The 17,377-nt window shown below is 60.9% G+C and overlaps 1 protein-coding gene across 1 annotated transcript in view; it reads left to right on the top strand.

Annotated features, from left to right (window-relative positions):
* The first annotated feature begins 6,532 nt into the window (after positions 1–6,532).
* The window catches only part of PHACTR3 (phosphatase and actin regulator 3), a 225,847-nt gene continuing 215,002 nt past the window's right edge, over positions 6,533–17,377 (top strand). The window contains exon 1 of the mRNA XM_051835075.2: positions 6,533–6,716. Within this exon, the coding sequence (XP_051691035.2) occupies positions 6,602–6,716 (115 nt within the window). The 5' untranslated portion in view covers positions 6,533–6,601. The remainder of the gene's footprint in view (positions 6,717–17,377) is intronic.

Below are 17,377 nucleotides of genomic sequence, written 5' to 3'. Positions count from 1 at the left end.
CCCTCAGCACAGCCTCTCTGAGGTCCACCACGACACGGTGTGAATCAGTGCAGCCTTTGGTTTTGTTTTTTAGGTCATGGACAGGCAGGTGGATTTCAACAGTAAGCTTGCAGCTCTCGCCTTTAAGCAAGGATGCTACAGTAACGATGGCAGGAATAGGGAATACGCCGTCAGATGTGTCAAAGTTCCTTCCGCACTTTCTTCAACACTGACCAACAAGCAGATGCGGGCCACAGGCACTGCGCTTGGCCAACCTGAGCCAACCCGGGCTGCTGCTTCCACGACCCTGGCCTCAGGCGGAGGCGGACGAGGAGCCTGAAATGGGTCTTCACCGGCACGTGGATGACTGCTGCCGTGCAGTCCGAGGACCGGCGCTGGTGACCCGGGCGGAGTCCCTGCCCTCTGCCGTTACACCGGGTCTCTGGGGACCCGAGAAGCGCTGCTTCCTTTCTCTTCATTCAGCGCAGATGCCGCCGAGTCAGCAGGCTGAGAAGCAATTGCACAGCGGAGACGCCAGCTACAGAACCCTCCAGACGCTGCCACCTGCTGCTCTGCCCTTGAACCTCTGCTTCGGGGCTTTAGGGAGCACAAACCCGTGCAATGCGTCAGCAGTCCATCCAGCGCAGGCAAACTGCATCACGGTGCCCGCTGTCGACTCATCCAGAGAGGAGCGACGCCCAGGGAGCATGTTCTTAACCCTTCTTCTCCATCAAGGCGTTGGCATAACCTGGCTGGGTTTGAATTGGGACCTCAGCAGCTTCCATCGCAGCCAGGGCAAAGTCAGCAAAGAATCTGGCACTGGCGGAGGCAGCCTGGGCCGTGATGTGTGCCCTGGAGAGGCGTCGTCCTCTGCAGGTTGCCATCGAGGCCTTCGAAGACGTCATCACAGCCAAACGTGCGGAGCCCACGTGCGGAGCAGCCAGCGCGAGCCGGAGCCCAGCCAAACCACGGACACCAGCCTCTGTAAGCGTGGCCGAGAGTCCGTTAACTATGCCGCCGCACTTCCGAGGGCCCACCTGTCACGGCATTTCAGTAAATCCAGGAGGACACAGCACTGTGGCAGCCACAACTCAAGACCCCACCGAAGCCACACAGTGCATAAAACTTGCACCACTGAGTGGATGTGCCACGTGACACCCACGCGCTGGCCCCCTGGTGAACGTGAGTACTGGGCAGCTTCTGCTTTGTGGTCCTTGGGAATGATGCTGTGGCCTTTCACAATCAGGCCGGGTGTGACCCTGGCTCCTGGCCCCGGGCTGCAGGTCTGGGATTGCAGTCACCGGGTCACCTTTGCTCTCCGAAGCACTGCCAGGCCGACCGCCCAGACCGCTTTATTTTATGTCCTGATGATTTATTTCTAATTATTTAGTGACACCCCACAGTGTCTTACAGAGGTTGTTTTTTTTTAGATGTATTTATTTATTTGAAAGGCAGAATTAGAGAAAGGCAGAGGCAGAGAGAGAGAGAGAGAGAGAGAGGTCTTCCGTCTACTGGTTCACTCCCCAGATGGCCACAATGGTTGGAGCTGAGCTGATCTGAAGCCAGGAGCCAGGAGCTTCTTCCAGGTCTCCCACATGGGTGCAGGGGCCCAAGGACTTGGGTCATCTCCCACTGCTTTCCCAGGCCACAGCAGAGAGCTGGATCAGAAGTGGAACAGCAGAGACTTGAACCGGCGCCCATATGGGATGCTGGCACTGCGGGCAGCAGCTTTACCCACTACACCACAGCGCTGGCCCCTTTACAGAGGTTTTGAAACAGTTTCCACTCATACTGAAACCACAAGGAGGCTTCATAAAGTTCGTGGAAAATGGAATTAAAAGATAAGCTAGATACAAAAATCTTCAAAGTTTTCAGTGAGCTTTTTTTTTTTTAAATTTGGAAGGCAATCTGAGACAGAGAGAGAGAGGGAGAGGGAGAGGGAGAGGGAGAGGGAGATGGAGAGGGAGACGGAGAGGGAGATGGAGAGGGAGACGGAGAGGTTTTCCATCTGTTGGTTCACTCCCCAAATGTCCACAATAGCCAGAAGCCAGGGGCCAGGAATTCTGAGTCTCCTGTGTGGGTGCTGATTGTCAGGCACCCGAGCACTTGGGCCACCTTCCTCTGCCTCCCCAGGTGCATTAGCAAGGCGCTGCATCAGAAGCAGGGTGGCTGGGCTTAGGACCGACGCTTTCATATGGGCGCCTTCACAGGGGGCTTAACCCACAAGGCCAGCCCCTTCTATGGGCTTTTTAAAGACCCCTCCTTATGGAGAGAAATATGGGCACATATTGGCTAAAATGCAAATGGGGTGCATTTTAGGGAGCTCAGAGGTATCTGGCACCTGCCCCCACCACTGTAGGCGCCCCCACCCAGCCTCTACCTCAGATACCCCAAGGGAGCACCTGAGCCCTGGGGGAGCGGGAGAGCTGGGCTCATCCTCACGGCCAGCAGAGGGCGCCTGTCCTGGGAAGCACAGTTTCCGTGGGGTTCTCCAGAGCAGAAGGGCAGAGCCCCCCCCCGGAACGCCCCCCCCCGGAACACCCCCCTCCGGAACACCCCCCACCCCCCGGAGAAGGGTGAGGGGTTCAGGTGTGCACCCGAGCCAGCAGTGCGCCAGAGACAGCTGCTGGGCAGCCTCACGCCACAGCAGTCTGGCCTTCAGGGGCCACTGGGCACTCCCATAAATGCTGAGCGGCGAGGCTCTGAGGGTCCACGCGAGAGGTGGGGCCCAGCACCCAGCCAGCTGTGCGCACCCTGGAATGACTGACAGCCACCCCGTCTGCACACCGCAGCTGACTCAGAGACGGTTAGAGGGCGGCAGGCTCTGGGCGTCAGGGAGCTGGTCCCTGGGAGGGCAGTGTCACGGCGTGCCCGGACAGCGCCAGTCCGTGGGTTTTCACGTGGACAAAGGACTTGAGAGCATCGTGGGAGCCCCAGACGACCGAGGCTTTGCAGGGAAGTGAAGTTCTGTTTCAAGTCCACTCGTCCACAGAACTTGGGAAGCTCCTTTGTGTATCATACGCATCTGCACCTACACTGGGTTCTGTGAAGCCAAGTCTGACGTCCCTAGGTTGTCCGAGACATGAGCCCTGGTCCCCTGCCCTTACCTAGGGGTACCCTGGGAAGCCTTCCCGGGTTGCTCGTGCAGCCTCCTGCAGGAGCTCAGATGCACAGAGAGCGGCAGTGAACTCTGCTCAGGCCTGTGGGTGCTGGGGCGGGCGGCGTGCGCACAGCCGTTCCTGCCCCTAATTTCCTGGGGTCTCCTGCAATGGGAAACATAGTACCCTCACTAACAGCCTTATCAAGAGCCTCCGGATGGTGACAGCTGGGCATGAGTCCAAGTGCGGGACCCTTGTGAGCAGGACCCCACCCCACCCCGGCCGTGTAACTGCCTAGGTCATGGCCAACTGCCCCCTTTTCCCTCTGACCTGGGCAAGAGGAACTGGCTGAGCGCCAGTGTCCTGTTTGGCTCCCACCTGCCCCTTTGCCCCACCCACTCCCTCCTCCCTGACATCAGCACACTGCTGGGTGACAGTGCTTGGCTCAAAACACGGAGCTGAGGGCTTAAGAAGCCTGGAGCCACGGGGAAGGCGAGGTTACCTGGGGCTATGGCTGCTGTGTGCTCGGGTCAAGCCATGCCCGACACGGCCCCCTCACCTGGTCTCTCCAAGGACCCAGGCCTTAGTATCCTTTTGATCCGGCCAGATGGCCTCCATGTCAGCCCCCGGAGATGAAAATGTCATGGTGGAAAAGGGGCTCCACGTGGGGCCGGTGGCTCGGCCAAGTGGGTGCCCCACACTCGTGGTGGCAGGAGAGCCGCCCCACACAGCTCCTGCCGTGTCCCAACGGTCAGCCCCGTAGCCGAGGGGGAATGCCCAGCGGGGGCTTTGGCGTCGGATCTCTCAGTCTCTGGACTGTGGCAGGGCCTAGGGCTTGGGTCCATTTTCCTGACCCTGGGCTGTGCCGGTGGGGGCTGGCCCAGCCTCCTGTGGTCCAAGTCAGCCCCTCCGAGGGCCTTCCTGGGAGAGAGAGGTGACACACAGGGCTGACCCTAGGGACTGCAGAGTGGCTGGGGGAATCTTTGCCCTACAGGATTCCTTGTGGGGGCTGGGCCCATCATCTGAGCTGCTGGGAAGCGATGTGGCTCAGAGGGCAGGACCCCAGGCTCCAGGGACCCTTGTCTGGGGTTGAACTTTGCTCTACCCGCGTTCCAGCCACAGGGCCTTCAGTAACACCTAAAAATGCGGCGGGTTCATCTCCTCCCAATCCGTTGTGGAGATGGGCAGAGCCTGGCCTGCAGCAGGTGCCCCATGCACGGAATCAGCACCTTCTCTTTAGGGGAGAACCTGTGGGCGCTCAGGGTGTACAGGGACCCCCAGCTCGGCCGTGGTCCTCAGGGCGGCAGCTGGGCCCGGCTGGCAGGCTTCTCTGACCGTGTGGCCTGGCCAGGCCTTGGAGACCCATCAGCTGAGGTCGTACTTTGTCCACGTGCAAGTAGGTGAGTGGCAAGGAAGGCCCTGGTGCACATGCGGGAGGCAGAGCCCCAGAGCCCCGTGCCGCACCAGAGGCAAGGGGTGGGGGAGGGGGCCACAGGAATGAGCGCACGCGGGTTCTCTTTGCACCTTGGGTCTGTCTCCCAGGGTGTCGGCTGGGGGCGGGGACTGAAAAGCCCAGCCCTCCACAGGGCCGCCCTCAGGCACAGCTGGCCCCAGGTGCTTCAGCTGACGATGCCAGCAGCCACAGAACGCCCCCGCCCTGGGCTCCTCTGGTGTGGGTTCGGTGGTCCCCAGGAGTCCAGGCCGGTCCCCTGCAGTGCAGGGCTTCTCTCTCCTGGCTCCGCAAAGTCCCACATGTGAAACAGCTCTCCCGTCCCAAGCAGTAAGGACAGGGGGAGGGAGGATGCTGATTGGTCAGAGCTGGTCACAGGCCCAGGACAAGGGCGGCAAAGCAGGTGGCCTGGAGAGGCCAGGGCCACTTCTGTTCTCTGGGGCGCAGTGGATGCGTGGTGTCGCCTGTGCTGGGATGCGTGGGTGCCCGCGGTGCTGGGGGCTTGGAGGAGGGAGGACCATCTGCCGAGGGTGGCTCAGGGGGGAGTTCACTGCTGGGTTTGCAGTGAGGAGAGAACAAGGACTGTGTACAAGCACGGGGTTGACTCCACCCTCCCATGGCCCTCTGGGGCAAGGTACTGTACTCCTCCAAGCCTCAGTTTCTCCCTCAGAAAAGCAGGGCTTGGTAACAGCCACCCTGGGAGAGCTGGTGGGACAGGACAGAAGGAAGCAGGGCGAGGGATGGAGCAAGGGGCTCACAGAGGCACGCTGGGGAGTTGCACCGTATCACCTGTGAGGTGTGCTTGAGGCACAGCGCAGCCCAGTGTTGGCGGCTAGCTGTCACTGTTGCGTTCTGAAGGGGAGGCGAGATGTGGTGGGTTACAGGGGGTAGGATGCCGCCCCATCCACCTCCCGGCTCTGTGCTCAGCAGCTATGAGGCCAGAGCCAGTGGAGCGGCTGGGGGACTGGACAGGGGCTCCCGAGGCCTTGGCGGAGCTGTGAAAACTTCCAGTGGTGGGGGGCTTCTCTGGGGCTTGGGCTCGGAGCCCCCCGAGGGATGAAGGCTCCTGGTACCCCTCCTGGTGGCCTGGCTGCCCGGATGCTGATGAAGTCCCTGGGCCTGTCTGAGGCCAGGGACTGCCTCCAAGGTGCTTGTGGGTGAAGGGGTCTCCAGATTGTGCCCCCTGCTGGGGGAGCTGGGAGTGGCACGGGTGAGTTCTTGGTTCTTGAGGGAATTGGCTACAAGCATGACCCCAGAAGGCTAGATCTTTTGGTGTCTTTATTTATATTTTTTAAAGATTTATTTGATTTGGTTTGAAAGGCACATTCAGAGGGAGAGAAAGAGCGCAATCTTCCATCCACTGGTTCACTCCCCAGATGGCTGCAACCACTGGAGCTGGGCCAGGCCGAAGCCAGGAGCCAGGAGCTTCGTCCAGGTCTCCCACGTGGGTGCAGGGGCCTAAGCACTTGGGCCATTCTCCGCTGCCTTCCCAGGCCATTAGCAGGGAGCTGCATTGGAAGTGGAGTGGCTGGGACTCGAACCGGTGTCCCTGTGAGGCGCCTGCTTTGCGCGGGGCAGCTTGTCTTTTACAACAGTGTTTATTTCAAGGACAGACAGGACACCAGCCAAGGAGTCTCCAACATTAGGCAGCATCAGGTGCTCGCTAGCGTCCGGATCCCCGCCATTTCTTCATCCTCCCCAAGCCCATTTTACACACTGGAACACTGAGGCTCTCACAGGTCCAGGGACTTGCCCAGGGTCCCCAAGCGGTTCCAACTCCTCCCACCCCGCTGTCACTTTAACGTTTCCAGGGCATCCCTGAAGGCCCCGCGCAGCGCAGAAGTCGCCACCGCTGCGGCCGCCAGGGCCAGCCTGCAGACCCAAGCAGGATCAGGGAGGCAAGGTCACGGCGGAGCCCCTCTGCGCCCCCGCCCAGCAGAGGGGCCGGCCTCGCGTGGCGGCGCCGCCCAGGCCTGGGTCCCGCCCCGCCCTGCCGGCGCCTGCCCGCCGCCGCGACTCGGCCCCTCGCTCCGCGGGGCGGACGCAGCCCCGGGACTCTGGCGGCCTCCGCGGGATGCGCGGCCGAGGCGGGGGGCGCGCCCGCTGGCCCACGACTCTGCACTCGCTGCTGCGCGCCTTCGGGACCCGGGACGCCGCCGCCGCCGCCGCAGCCCGAGGCCCGGCGCAAGGTAAGCGCGCGCCGCGGGACCGGGGTGCTGGCTGGACGCGGGATTGCGGACGAGCCCCGCCGGAACCCGCGCCCGGCCCTTGGCCGCTGCGGGAGGCCAGGGTGCCCGCGCGCCCCCAGCCAAGGGGGCAGGCTCCTCCGGACTGCGGCAAAGCCGCGAGGCTGTCCCCACTCCGGGGCAGGGCGGGCGGCGTTGGAGAGCGCGCGCTGGGGTAGGACGGCCCCGGGTTTGGAACAGCCCCTGGCTAGCGGCAGGATCCCCTGCGCCTGGTTCTTGACCCCGCGCCGCGTCGGTTTCAGCATCTGTGGCATCGGGGGCGACTGGGTTCTTGGGACTTGGGAGCAGTAGTTGGGATCTCTCGTGGGCAGCGTTCGCCCCCCAGGGAGAGCCCCGCCTCTGTTCCGTCTTCTTCTCCAGGGAGGACCGCAGGCCTGGCCCCACTGGGTCGGGCCCCTGCACCTGTCCTGCAGTCCCCTGGCCCTGGAGCAGAGCCAGCCCGAGTTAAAGCGACCGGATCTCTGGAGAGGGGCCACGAGGGAACTGGGGAGTGGTGAGAGCCCTGCCTGGGCCAGGGAGGAGGTGCTGGGCAGCAGGGGAGGACTCAGGTCACCTGGGGACTAGGCCAGCCCGAGTGGAGGAGAATTAGGCCCCTGGGCAAACATCCCCTCGGGGACTGTAGTCCAGGGCTTCTGCGCCCACCCGGGTCCTTCCAGAGCTCCTGTGCCCCAGGTGATCCCAGGGTCAGGCCGATCAGGAAAGCCAGGTTTTAGGAGCATGTGTGCTTCTTATCAGAGGCGCTCACGGGGTGGGTGTGGGTGTCATCCTGCTGCCCCCCCCCCAGCAGTTTTGGTTGTCACTCTTGGCGTGTATGTGGGGCCACTGGCATCCAGCAGGGAAAGGCAGGGAAGCCGCCAGATGCCCCAGGATACCTGCTGGGCCCCTCCCACCTCATCACCAAGCAGTCGATGAGTGGGAGATGTTGGGGCTGAGGTTGGGAAACCCTCGGTGGAGGCTGGAGGGGGCAGGGACGCTGGGGTGGTGGGGTCCGGGGGTCTGCTCCAGGAGCCTGCTCTGTGCCAGGCCCTCGGAGCACTTGCAAGCATCAGAACCTGTGAGGGAGGAGCTCCTGGGCAGAGCTGGGGACCAGTGTGTCCCCCTCTGGTGGGGACAGCACCCCCTACCCAGGTCTGCACCCAGCAGGTGCGTAGGAGCCCCGCTTCCTCTCCCTCCAGCATCCTCCCCCCATCAGCAACATGTGGGCGCCCAGCGTGCCGTCAGGCTCATTGCCGGTAGGATTTGGCGGAAGGACAGTTCCGACCTTGACCTTCGGCCCTGTGGCAGAGCCGTTGTGAGTTATGTGACCCGTCTGCGTCTTCCCGGGACCCTGTACCTGCTCTGCGTGCTCCCTTCAGGCTCCGGGCCTTCGAGAAAGGGTGCGTGGCCTCTGGGCTGTGCTGTATGGCAGGGCTCAGCAGCTGCTGGCCCACTTTTGGGCAGGAGGAAGCAGAGAGTGTAGTCAGTGGGTCAGCATGCATCGCTGGGCTGGGGCTGGGGTCAGGGCCAGGAGGAGCTGCCGGGCCCCAGGGTGTTTCTCCTCGTGGAGGGAGGAGGGGGACGTGTGTGGCAGGGGACGCAGCAGAACAGATAGTGTCCGTGCAGGGACGCGCTAGGGAGAAGGGGGCCCGAGAGGGGGAAGGGTAGGGGCTGCATTAGCCAAGGTGGCCTGGGGAGTTTGGCTTCAGACCTGAGCTGGGGGGAGGGAGCTGTGTGAAGGTGGGGAGTGCGGGCGTCCAGCAGGGGCCCCAGGTGCAGATTAGCTCAGGACTGGGGAGCTGCGGAGGGCGGCTGAGGGTGGTGAGTAAGGCAGACCGACGGGGCCGTGTTTGGGGAGGGGGCAGGAGGGGGTCCTGACGAGGCCCTGGGATGTTGTGCGCATGGTCCGAGGGTGCTGGCAGTTGCAGGCTGAGGAACCTAGGAAGCAGATGGCCTGCGTTATCTGAGACGAGGCTCATCCTGGCCGCTGGGGGGCAGAGGACGGGAGGGTAACACCGGGGGTGCGCACAGGAGATGCACAGGGGCCTTCCAGAGGGAGGACTGCCAGGGCCAGCTGCTGACCTGCGTGAGCAGTGGGAGGGCAGCGGTGTGGCCAGGGAGGAGGGGGCGCGTTGCTGGGGTGGAGAGGCCACGTCCTGTAGGGTGGGCAGATGTGGGTCTGGGGCTTGGGGCTACAGTTGGCCTGCTGGCTCCGATCTGTGGTTCATCAGGGTGGGGCTGGCACAGAATGAAGGTCACCCGGGGTGGGGGGGGGTCCCAGGAGGAGAGGGTGGCTGTTAGGACCCTGGTCCAAATGCAGGTTTTGGTTTGGAGCAAGGTGCTGGGCCCCCAGGACAGGCCCAGGCTGTGAGTCCACAGCTCTGTGGCCATTCTGATGGCCGGAGCGTGACAAGGTCCTCCTGACCTCATTCCTTCTGGAACCAGGACTTGTCCAGCTGCCACTGAGGCCTGGCTCCCTTGATTTGTGTGGCTGCTTCCCGGTGAATCTTAATTCCCAACTTAAAGGGATAATGTGCTATTTCGGGGCTTTAATTTAGATCAAATTAGGCACTCATTCTTATCATTCTTACCGACTTCGAAGTCTGATTAGGAAGTGCTGACTCGTACCGGGTTATTTCTGCATCAAATGAGGTTTTCGTTCTACCTTTTTCTTAAGTTTTTTTTTTTTTTTTTTGAAGGGAAAGGCATGATGGATGAGATCATGACAGGTCCCGGCTAATGCTCATTAATGGTTGAGGCTTGAGGGGCCACAGGGGGCGGTTTGGAATCGGGGCCTGGTTCCTCGGTGAGCTCAGAGCCGGGCAGAGCAGGGCTCCTGGATGGCCGGGACTCCGGGGTCCCCCCGCGGCTCTGGAGCTGAGCTGCCAGGTTCTTTTGAAATCCGAATGACAACCAGCTGGCTCTGGTAGCGAGAGCGAAATGGGCCAGACCTGGGGAAGCAGAGGACTGGCTTGTGGGCTCAGGGAACAGCAGCCCCAGAGCACAGGTGGCAGTGGCTCCAGCTAGCATCTCCGTGCCGGTCCTGGGCCCAGGCTGGCTCACGTCACTGGCCCTGGCTCCAGTGACCACAGCCAGAGCCTGCTGAGAGCCCAGCACCCAGGCCTCCCCCAGCCAGGATGGAGCCCACGTGCCCTCGGTAGCTGGGCCTGAGAATCCCGCCGGGAAGGCAGGGGACCGTCAGCAGGAGATGGGGCCCAGCACAAGTCAGGCACATGTGCACCTGCCCCTCGGCAGTGTGGGAACCCCTCCCCTGTGCTCACCTGACCTGCAGAACCCGCTGTGGCTTCGGCTTCCTTTCCTGTGACAAGTGTGTGCTTGGAGATGGGAAGGCAGAGTTGGGACATCCCACAGCAGGTGACAGCCCCTTCAGGGTTGTGACCTAGTGCAAGGTCTTCCTGTCCCTCTTGGGTTCCTGCCCAGGTGCTCAGGGCACACCTGCCTTGCTCTGGTCCTGAGGCCTGCTGCTTCTTCAACTTCACTTTCTCACCTCTTGGTCCTCGTTCCAGGCACCTGCCATCCCATCAGATGAACCTGGCCGACTACGAAGTTGATCGCTCCATTTTTAAGGGAAGGTGGCGATTGTTGGAACAAGTCTGGGCCTTACAGATAATTTTTTGGAAGCATGGATATCTTGTTGTCCGATGCAGGCTGACAGAGTCTTTGGACACACACACACACACAGACGTGTAGGGTTGTGCTAGTACATCATGAGTGATTCTCCAAGAGAGAAATGCAGACGTTAGCTGTGAGGCTCAAATCTCCCTTCAACGCCGCTCGCTCCTCCTCTCCTCCTTCTTCCCCGCAGGTAGCCACTGTTGCATTCTCCCAGCAGACTTATACCACAGAAGCTTCTAGGTCTTAGTGGACAAAGCAGTGCTGCTTCCTGCAAATGAGCTGTCCCAGTAAACAGCACCATTAGGGTGGCTCTCTCTGGAAGTGACGGGTTTTACCCAGCGATGAACCTTAGCGATTCCTCTGGGTTCCAAGCGTGTTCCATGGCGTTCTGCCAGTGTTGTCCCTGGGCGCTTCTCAGAGCACCCTGGGGGGCCTCTGGTGCACCTGTGCGATTCTCCAGGCGGCACGTTCTGAGACATGGGCTTCCTGGGACAGAGGATGAGTGTGTCTGAGTTTCCCCTGGTGGCAGTGTCGCCTCCCGCTGCAGCGTCTGAGACCACGCTTCTCCCAGCAGCACTTGCTGTCTGAGTCTGAAATTTGGCCGATCGCACAGAAGAGGGGAATGTCCTTGGTTTAATTTGCATTCCCTCAATGGCTTGAGCTCGGATCTCTCTCTGTGCGCTGCCCCCACGTCTGTTTAGCCCTCTTTTCTGTGGTGTTCGTCTTTTTCTAGTGAGTTCGTAGGAGCGGTTTCTAGAATTTGGATTCTAGCACTCTGTCGGCTGCGAGCATTCTTGCCCTCTCTGTGGCTTCTCTGATAGCTTTGTCTTCAGTGTCTATGAGTAGAGGGTTTTAGCTTTGATGTAGTAAAATGGATCCAGTTTTTTTTTTTTTCTTTCTCTCTGCCTTTGCTTTTGTGTCTTCATTCAGGAATCTTTTTTCTGCCTCAACCTCAGAGTGGACAAGTTCCCTCAGTTTACCAGGGAGTTAGCCTTGTCTGGCCCAACTCCCAGGGAGCCCCCAGTCCTGGGCAAACCAAGGTGGGTGCCATAAATATTTCTGCCCATGTTCTCTTTTCAAAGATTTATTTATTTGAAAGGCAGGATGACAGAAGGAGAGAGAGAGAGAGAGAGAAATAGAGATAGAGAGAGAGAGAGAGAGAGAGAGAGAGAGAAATAGAGTTAGAAAGAGAGAGAGAGAGAGAGAGTGGCCATCCTCTGGGTTCACTTACCGAAGGCCTGCAACAGCCAAGGTTGTGCCAGGCTGAAGCCAGGAACTAGGAATTCTACCTGGGTTACCCACGTGGGTGGCCGGGACCCAAGTACTTGGGCCACCCTGGCGCATTAGCAGGACTCGATCCCAGGCCCGGCACTCTGATTTGGGATGTGGGTGTCCCACACAGTGAGTTCCATTGCTGCACCGCAACCCAGGCTCCCTTTTCATGCTTGTGTAACTACTTTTCTTCCTTCCTTCCTTCCTTCCTCTCTCTCTGTCTCTTTCTCTTTCTCTCTGTCTCTCTCTTTCTCTCTCTCTCTTTCTAAGATTGATTTATTTATTTGAAAGAGTTACAAGGAGAGAGGAAGAGACCGAGAGATCCTCCATCCACTGGTTCATGCCCCAGATGGCCACAACAGCTGGGGCTGGGCCAGGCTGAAGCTGGAGCCAGGAGCTTCTTCTAGGTCTCCCACATGGGTGCAGAGGCCCAAGCATTTGGGCCATCTTCTGCTGCTTTCTCAGGCACATTAGCAGGGAGCTGGATGGGATGTGTAGCAGCGGGGTCTTGAACCGGCACCCTGGACACCAGCATCACAGGCAGGGCTTAACCCAGCATGCCACAGCAGTGGCCCCATGCTTTTCTTCATGTTGATTGTGTCTACTGTAGTTTACTTTTGTGACTGTGTAGGGAGCATACTGACTTCCAGTGGGGATCCCAGAGTGATGTGTTCAACCCAGGCTCCTGCTGATTCTGCGGGGCGCCCTAGCTCCGTGTCAGCACAGGCGGGAGCCGTGGGCTGGGGTGCCTTTGGGCTGTCTACACCTGACCCGAGGTGGACCCTCCCTCTGCTGAACTACAAGGCAAAGCTGGGTTTGTTTTCTGACGTATAACATGTATGACTTGTTAATAGGACGAACATTCGGTTATGCATTTACCGAATCCTCAGGGCTGGGCAGCTTTCCAGGGCCGAGGCCCCAGGAAGGAGACCCCTTGGGGGCGCCCTGGCTGTGGAGGATCCTGAGACCCCCAGGGAACCACGCCGGGCTCCCAGCCCCGCAGCTTCCTGACAGCGCTTGTCGCAGGCCACCTGCTGCAGCCGGGCGTGCTGCCCCAGTGCGGGAGCCCCCGATTTTAGGGCAGAACCACAGCGGCCACTGCCACCCTTGCTTGTGTCAGGTTTCTTCAGTGTGGCTGGTGGGCTGTGCTGTCGGTGGGGCGTGGGGCCGGTCCTCCGCTGGCCTCAGTTGCCTGCATGGATGTGAGTTCTGGTCCTGAGTCTTTCCAGGCTCACCGGCCTCCCAGTGGGCGTCACTGTCTGTGCCCCCCACTCAGGATGGGGTGGAATCCTGCAGCCTGTGGCCTCGCACCGGGAGCACAGGGGACGCTGCATAGGAGGTTCACGCCTGCTGCTCCCCGGGCCTCTCAGGCGCCAGCACCAGAGGGTGCGTGGGTAGGTGAGTATCGTGTTGGAGCAATGGGTGCCCACGCAGGACAAGGGCAGCAGCGTGAGGCCAGGGATGGTCGTCCTGACGGGTGAGGGTGCTGGCGTGAGTGTGCCTCTGTGTGCATGTGTGGGGCGTGTGTGTTGGGGTATGCAAATATGTGCCTCTGTGTTCATGTGTGCGCTGGTGTGCATGTGAGTCAGTGTGAATGTGTGTTCCGGTGGTTTTGTGTGGGTTCTGGTATGGGAGAGTGTGTGTGTGTGTGTGTGTGTGTGTGCCCTGGCTCCCTGGGGACGGCCACCGTGTGCCTGTTGCACCGCACCCTGACTCTGCTGTGCCAGCTTCAAGAGCTGTGTTTTTTTTTTTTTTAATTTTTTTTTTTGACAGGCAGAGTGGACAGTGAGAGAGAGAGACAGAGAGAAAGGTCTTCCTTTGCCGTTGGTTCACCCTCCAATGGCCACTGAGGCCGGTGCACCACGCTGATCCGATGGCAGGAGCCAGGTACTTATCCTGGTCTCCCATGGGGTGCAGGGCCCAAGGACTTGGGCCTTCCTCCACTGCACTCCCTGGCCACAGCAGAGAGCTGGCCTGGAAGAGGGGCAACCGGGACAGAATCCGGCGCCCTGACCGGGACTAGAACCCGGTGTGCCGGCGCCGCAAGACGGAGGATTAGCCTAGTGAACAGCGGCGCTGGCCAAGAGCTGTTGTAAGGAGCTGCTCCTGGCCGGCGCTGCGGCTCAATAGGCTAATCCTCCACCTAGCGGCGCCGGCACCCCGGGTTCTAGTCCCTGTCGGGGCGCCGGATTCTGTCCCGGTTGCCCCTCTTCCAGGCCAGCTCTCTGCTGTGGCCTGGGAGTGCAGTGGAGGATGGCCCAAGTGCTTGGGCCCTGCACCCCATGGGAGACCAGGATAAGTACCTGGCTCCTGCCATCGGATCAGCATGGTGCGCTGGCCTCGGTGGCCATTGGAGGGTGAACCAACAGCAAAGGAAGACCTTTCTCTCTGTCTCTCTCTCTCACTGTCCACTCTGCCTGTCCAAAAAACAAACAAACAAACAAACACGGGAGCTGCTCCTGGCATCCAGGGGTCGGAGGCCTCTGCCAGTGTTGCCCTGGGCTGGCCTCTGCCATCGCCCAGGTGGGCAGCAGTGAGGGGTTGTGGCCAGCACCACAGCCAGAGGGGTGTTTGGGGGCGAGGGGCGTGGACCCTCGGCCTCTCACTCCCACGCTCCTTAGCACAGCTGTGGGGGCTCGGAGCCTCTGCTTGTCTCTGGATTTCTGACCGCAGGCATTGCCTGTGCTGTGACCTCCCTGGGGCCCAGGGTCAGGCTCCGGGCCCAGCCACAGTGCTGGGTTCCTGTCCTGCCGTGTCTAACCATGCGGTGACGTCACGCTTTGCCCTTGCCCCCGGCCCCGGAGCTCGGTGTGCTGAAAGCCAAGTGCTCCCTCCTGTGCTGCCGCCAGTGTTGGTATTGGTACATTAGGCGATTCCAGTTCTGCTCAAAATTGTCTTCCCTGGAGTTGGAGGACACGTCCCTCCCCGTGGGAGCTGGAGGAGCCCGGGGGACAGAAGCCAATGGGGATGCAGCATGCAGGGGCCCCGCCCACCCCCGGCACAGGTGCACCTGCCCAGTGCACCTGCCACCAGACCACAGAGCTGCGGAGAGAGGTTGCTGTTCAGCCTGGGTCTGACCTGAGCTGATGTGGACTGGAACGAGAGCGCGAGCACTGGTGGTCTCGTGAGTGTGGGGGTCTGGGAGGCTTGTTACGGCAGCCACACTTTCTTAGCCTGAGCTTAGCCCTCCTTGGCTCCAGCAAAGATGGGGGGCTCCACTGCACCCCTCAAGGCTCAGCCGCAGGGTTCCCACTGCAGAGAGACCCTACTGGCCTCCCCAGCCCGGGCTGCACGCCACAGCAGGCGTTCCATGTTGCCCCTCCATTGTGGCTTGGGCCGGGCTCAGCAGGATGGCTGGTCTCCACTGCTCCCTGCTCCGAGGGGCCCGGCTAGCGTGGCTGCTGTCTGTCAGCCCAGGCCATCTCACCGAAGCCACGGAAGGCTCTGGAGGCTGGACGTCGGCAGTCAGCTGCCAGCAGGTGCGGTCTCTCTCTGGCTCGCAGACGGCTGCCTTGCGTGGCCTTTTCCCTGGGCGCTTGTGGCCCTGCTGTCTCCTGCTGCTTGTCCAGATCTTCTCTCCACCGGGGGATGCCAGCCCGGCTGACCTAGGGCCCACCAGACAGCATGTTTTAGCTTCAGCACCTGCTCAAGGATCTTGTCTGCACGCTCGGTCACATTCGGAGGTACTGGAGCTGAGGACTTCCACGCAAGAATTTTGGGGAATTGGTTCGGCCCGTGAGAGCCGGGAGCTCAGCTGGGGCTGGGGGCCTGGGCCTGGGATCGGTACGCCGGCTCTGCTTGGGCAGCTTGGGTTCCAGGAGTGACCGTCCCTGGTGAAACAGGTGCACACTCTGTCGCTGTCTATAGACCACCTTGGAAATCAGTACCCGCCCTGTGGCCACGGGACCTGCCACACTGGTGTGGGGGAGGGTGACTGCGGGCCCCACCAGTCGGAGGGAGGGTGCAAGGTCACCTTGTGAGGAGAGCATGGGAGCTGGAGCCGATGCTGTGCCCAGTGTTGGAAAAGACCCCCAGGCACGCAATCCAAACAGCCCCCGCCTCTTGTAGCCCTGAGCCTAAAGCAGACCCCTCTGTATTCCGTGTTGCCTTTATCATTCTCTGGAGTTGTGCAGAGAGATCCCAGGGAGCAGGCCTGGGGCTGCTGTCCTCAGACTGCTGCTGGCGCGTGGTGACCGAGACCCTGGGTGGCAGGAGGATTCCCACCACTGCTCCGTGTGCCTGCCATGCACATGGGCGGGGTTCGTGCTGAACACCTGCCTCCCTCCTGCAGTCTGGACCTCTGGCCCCTGCCCGGAGGAGGTGTGTGGCCAGCCTCAGATAGAACCCTGGGCACAGGGTCCCCGATGAGGCCCCTGGTAGGTAGCATTTCACGTCGCCGCTGCGTTGTCACTGCTTGTGGCTGAGTCCTGTGTGTCTGCATGGGAGAGACCCTCGGAGGCGCCTGCCCCGTCTCCCCGGGGACTCCGCCCCCAGCCCTTCCCTCCTCCCACTGTACTTGTTCTGTGTATGACCGTGACCGAGTCCCGGGCCCCCAGCACAGTAATCTTGCTAGGGGACTTGTTCTTGTGTGTGCACAGGCGTGTGGCAGGTGTACTGCAAATTGTGTGGCCTGACTGAGCGTGTGAGTGGGAGATTCTGGGGGCGAGGGCTGGGGGGAGGTAGTCCCTTCTTTGAGCACCCCACGGGGAGCCCCATCTTTACGGCTCCTGGGGCCTCTCCCGACACAGCTTTGGCTTCCCCTCTGGGAGAACCAGGTGGCCCGAGACTCTGCATTTGGCAACCTTGCCTCTTAAGCTGCGGGAAGCAGCTTGGGCGGCTTCCTTGCGTGAGTGCCGGTGCTGGGAGCTGGCTCTGCTGTTGGGAGAGGCTTCCAGGCCCCTCAAAAGCACATCGCAGTTTTCCACGCTTGCGATGACTCAGCCACCGTTTCTGCAAGCTGAAGCGGCAGCAGGCGTGTCCAGACCTGGGTCCTTCCCTAGTATTGACCCCTTTGTACCGGTGCCTGGGGGCACCCTTGGCGGGGACCTCCCTCTAGGCCCCCTGCCCCGTGCTCTATCCCAGGCCTTCCTCCTCCCTCCCTGGGATGCTCCTGGGAGTCAAGACAGACCTGTTGCTCCGTGCTGAGTGCAGCCTGCACATTGGGACCGCAGGGTCGCTGCCTTTACCAGAGGTCAAAACTCAGAACAGACTCCACCAGATGAGCTTCCTAGTCCAGTTCCCCACCTGGGAGTGCCCAGAGCCGCTGTCCTGGCTGAGCATGGCCTGTCTCCGCGCGTCGGACTCGCCGGCCAGTCTGACCACACCAGCGTGCTTGATGAGGACGCTGGCACGTTGGCGCCTCGCTGTGTGTGTCCATATCTGTTTTTATGTTAATGGTTTTGCCCACCCGGAATTTCTCCTGTACTATGTGAGACATCGTGATAAATCAGTTCAAGGTTGTTACTGCTCGGTTAAATGTTGGTCATAACGAAGAATAAGAGATCTCTTGTGCCTCAGACGATTTCCAACCTGGAGCTTCACGGTCGCGGGTGAAAGTGCAAAATATTCCGCGCTGCTCACGTTTCAGGCTTCCGTGGGGTCGCACGGTGCAGGCCTGGGCGACTGCAGGGACGGTGGCCATCGCGTCAGCTTGTGCCCGCTGCCGAGCCCTCTGCGCATCTGTGTGGGAGGCAGGCTCCGCTGTGGAGTGGACCCTGCCC

This window comes from Oryctolagus cuniculus, chromosome 11 (genome assembly GCF_964237555.1).
Source record: "Oryctolagus cuniculus chromosome 11, mOryCun1.1, whole genome shotgun sequence".
Lineage (NCBI taxonomy): Eukaryota > Metazoa > Chordata > Mammalia > Lagomorpha > Leporidae > Oryctolagus > Oryctolagus cuniculus.
The sequence above is the reverse complement of the archived record's forward strand: the minus strand, read 5'-3'. Positions and strand labels throughout refer to the sequence as shown.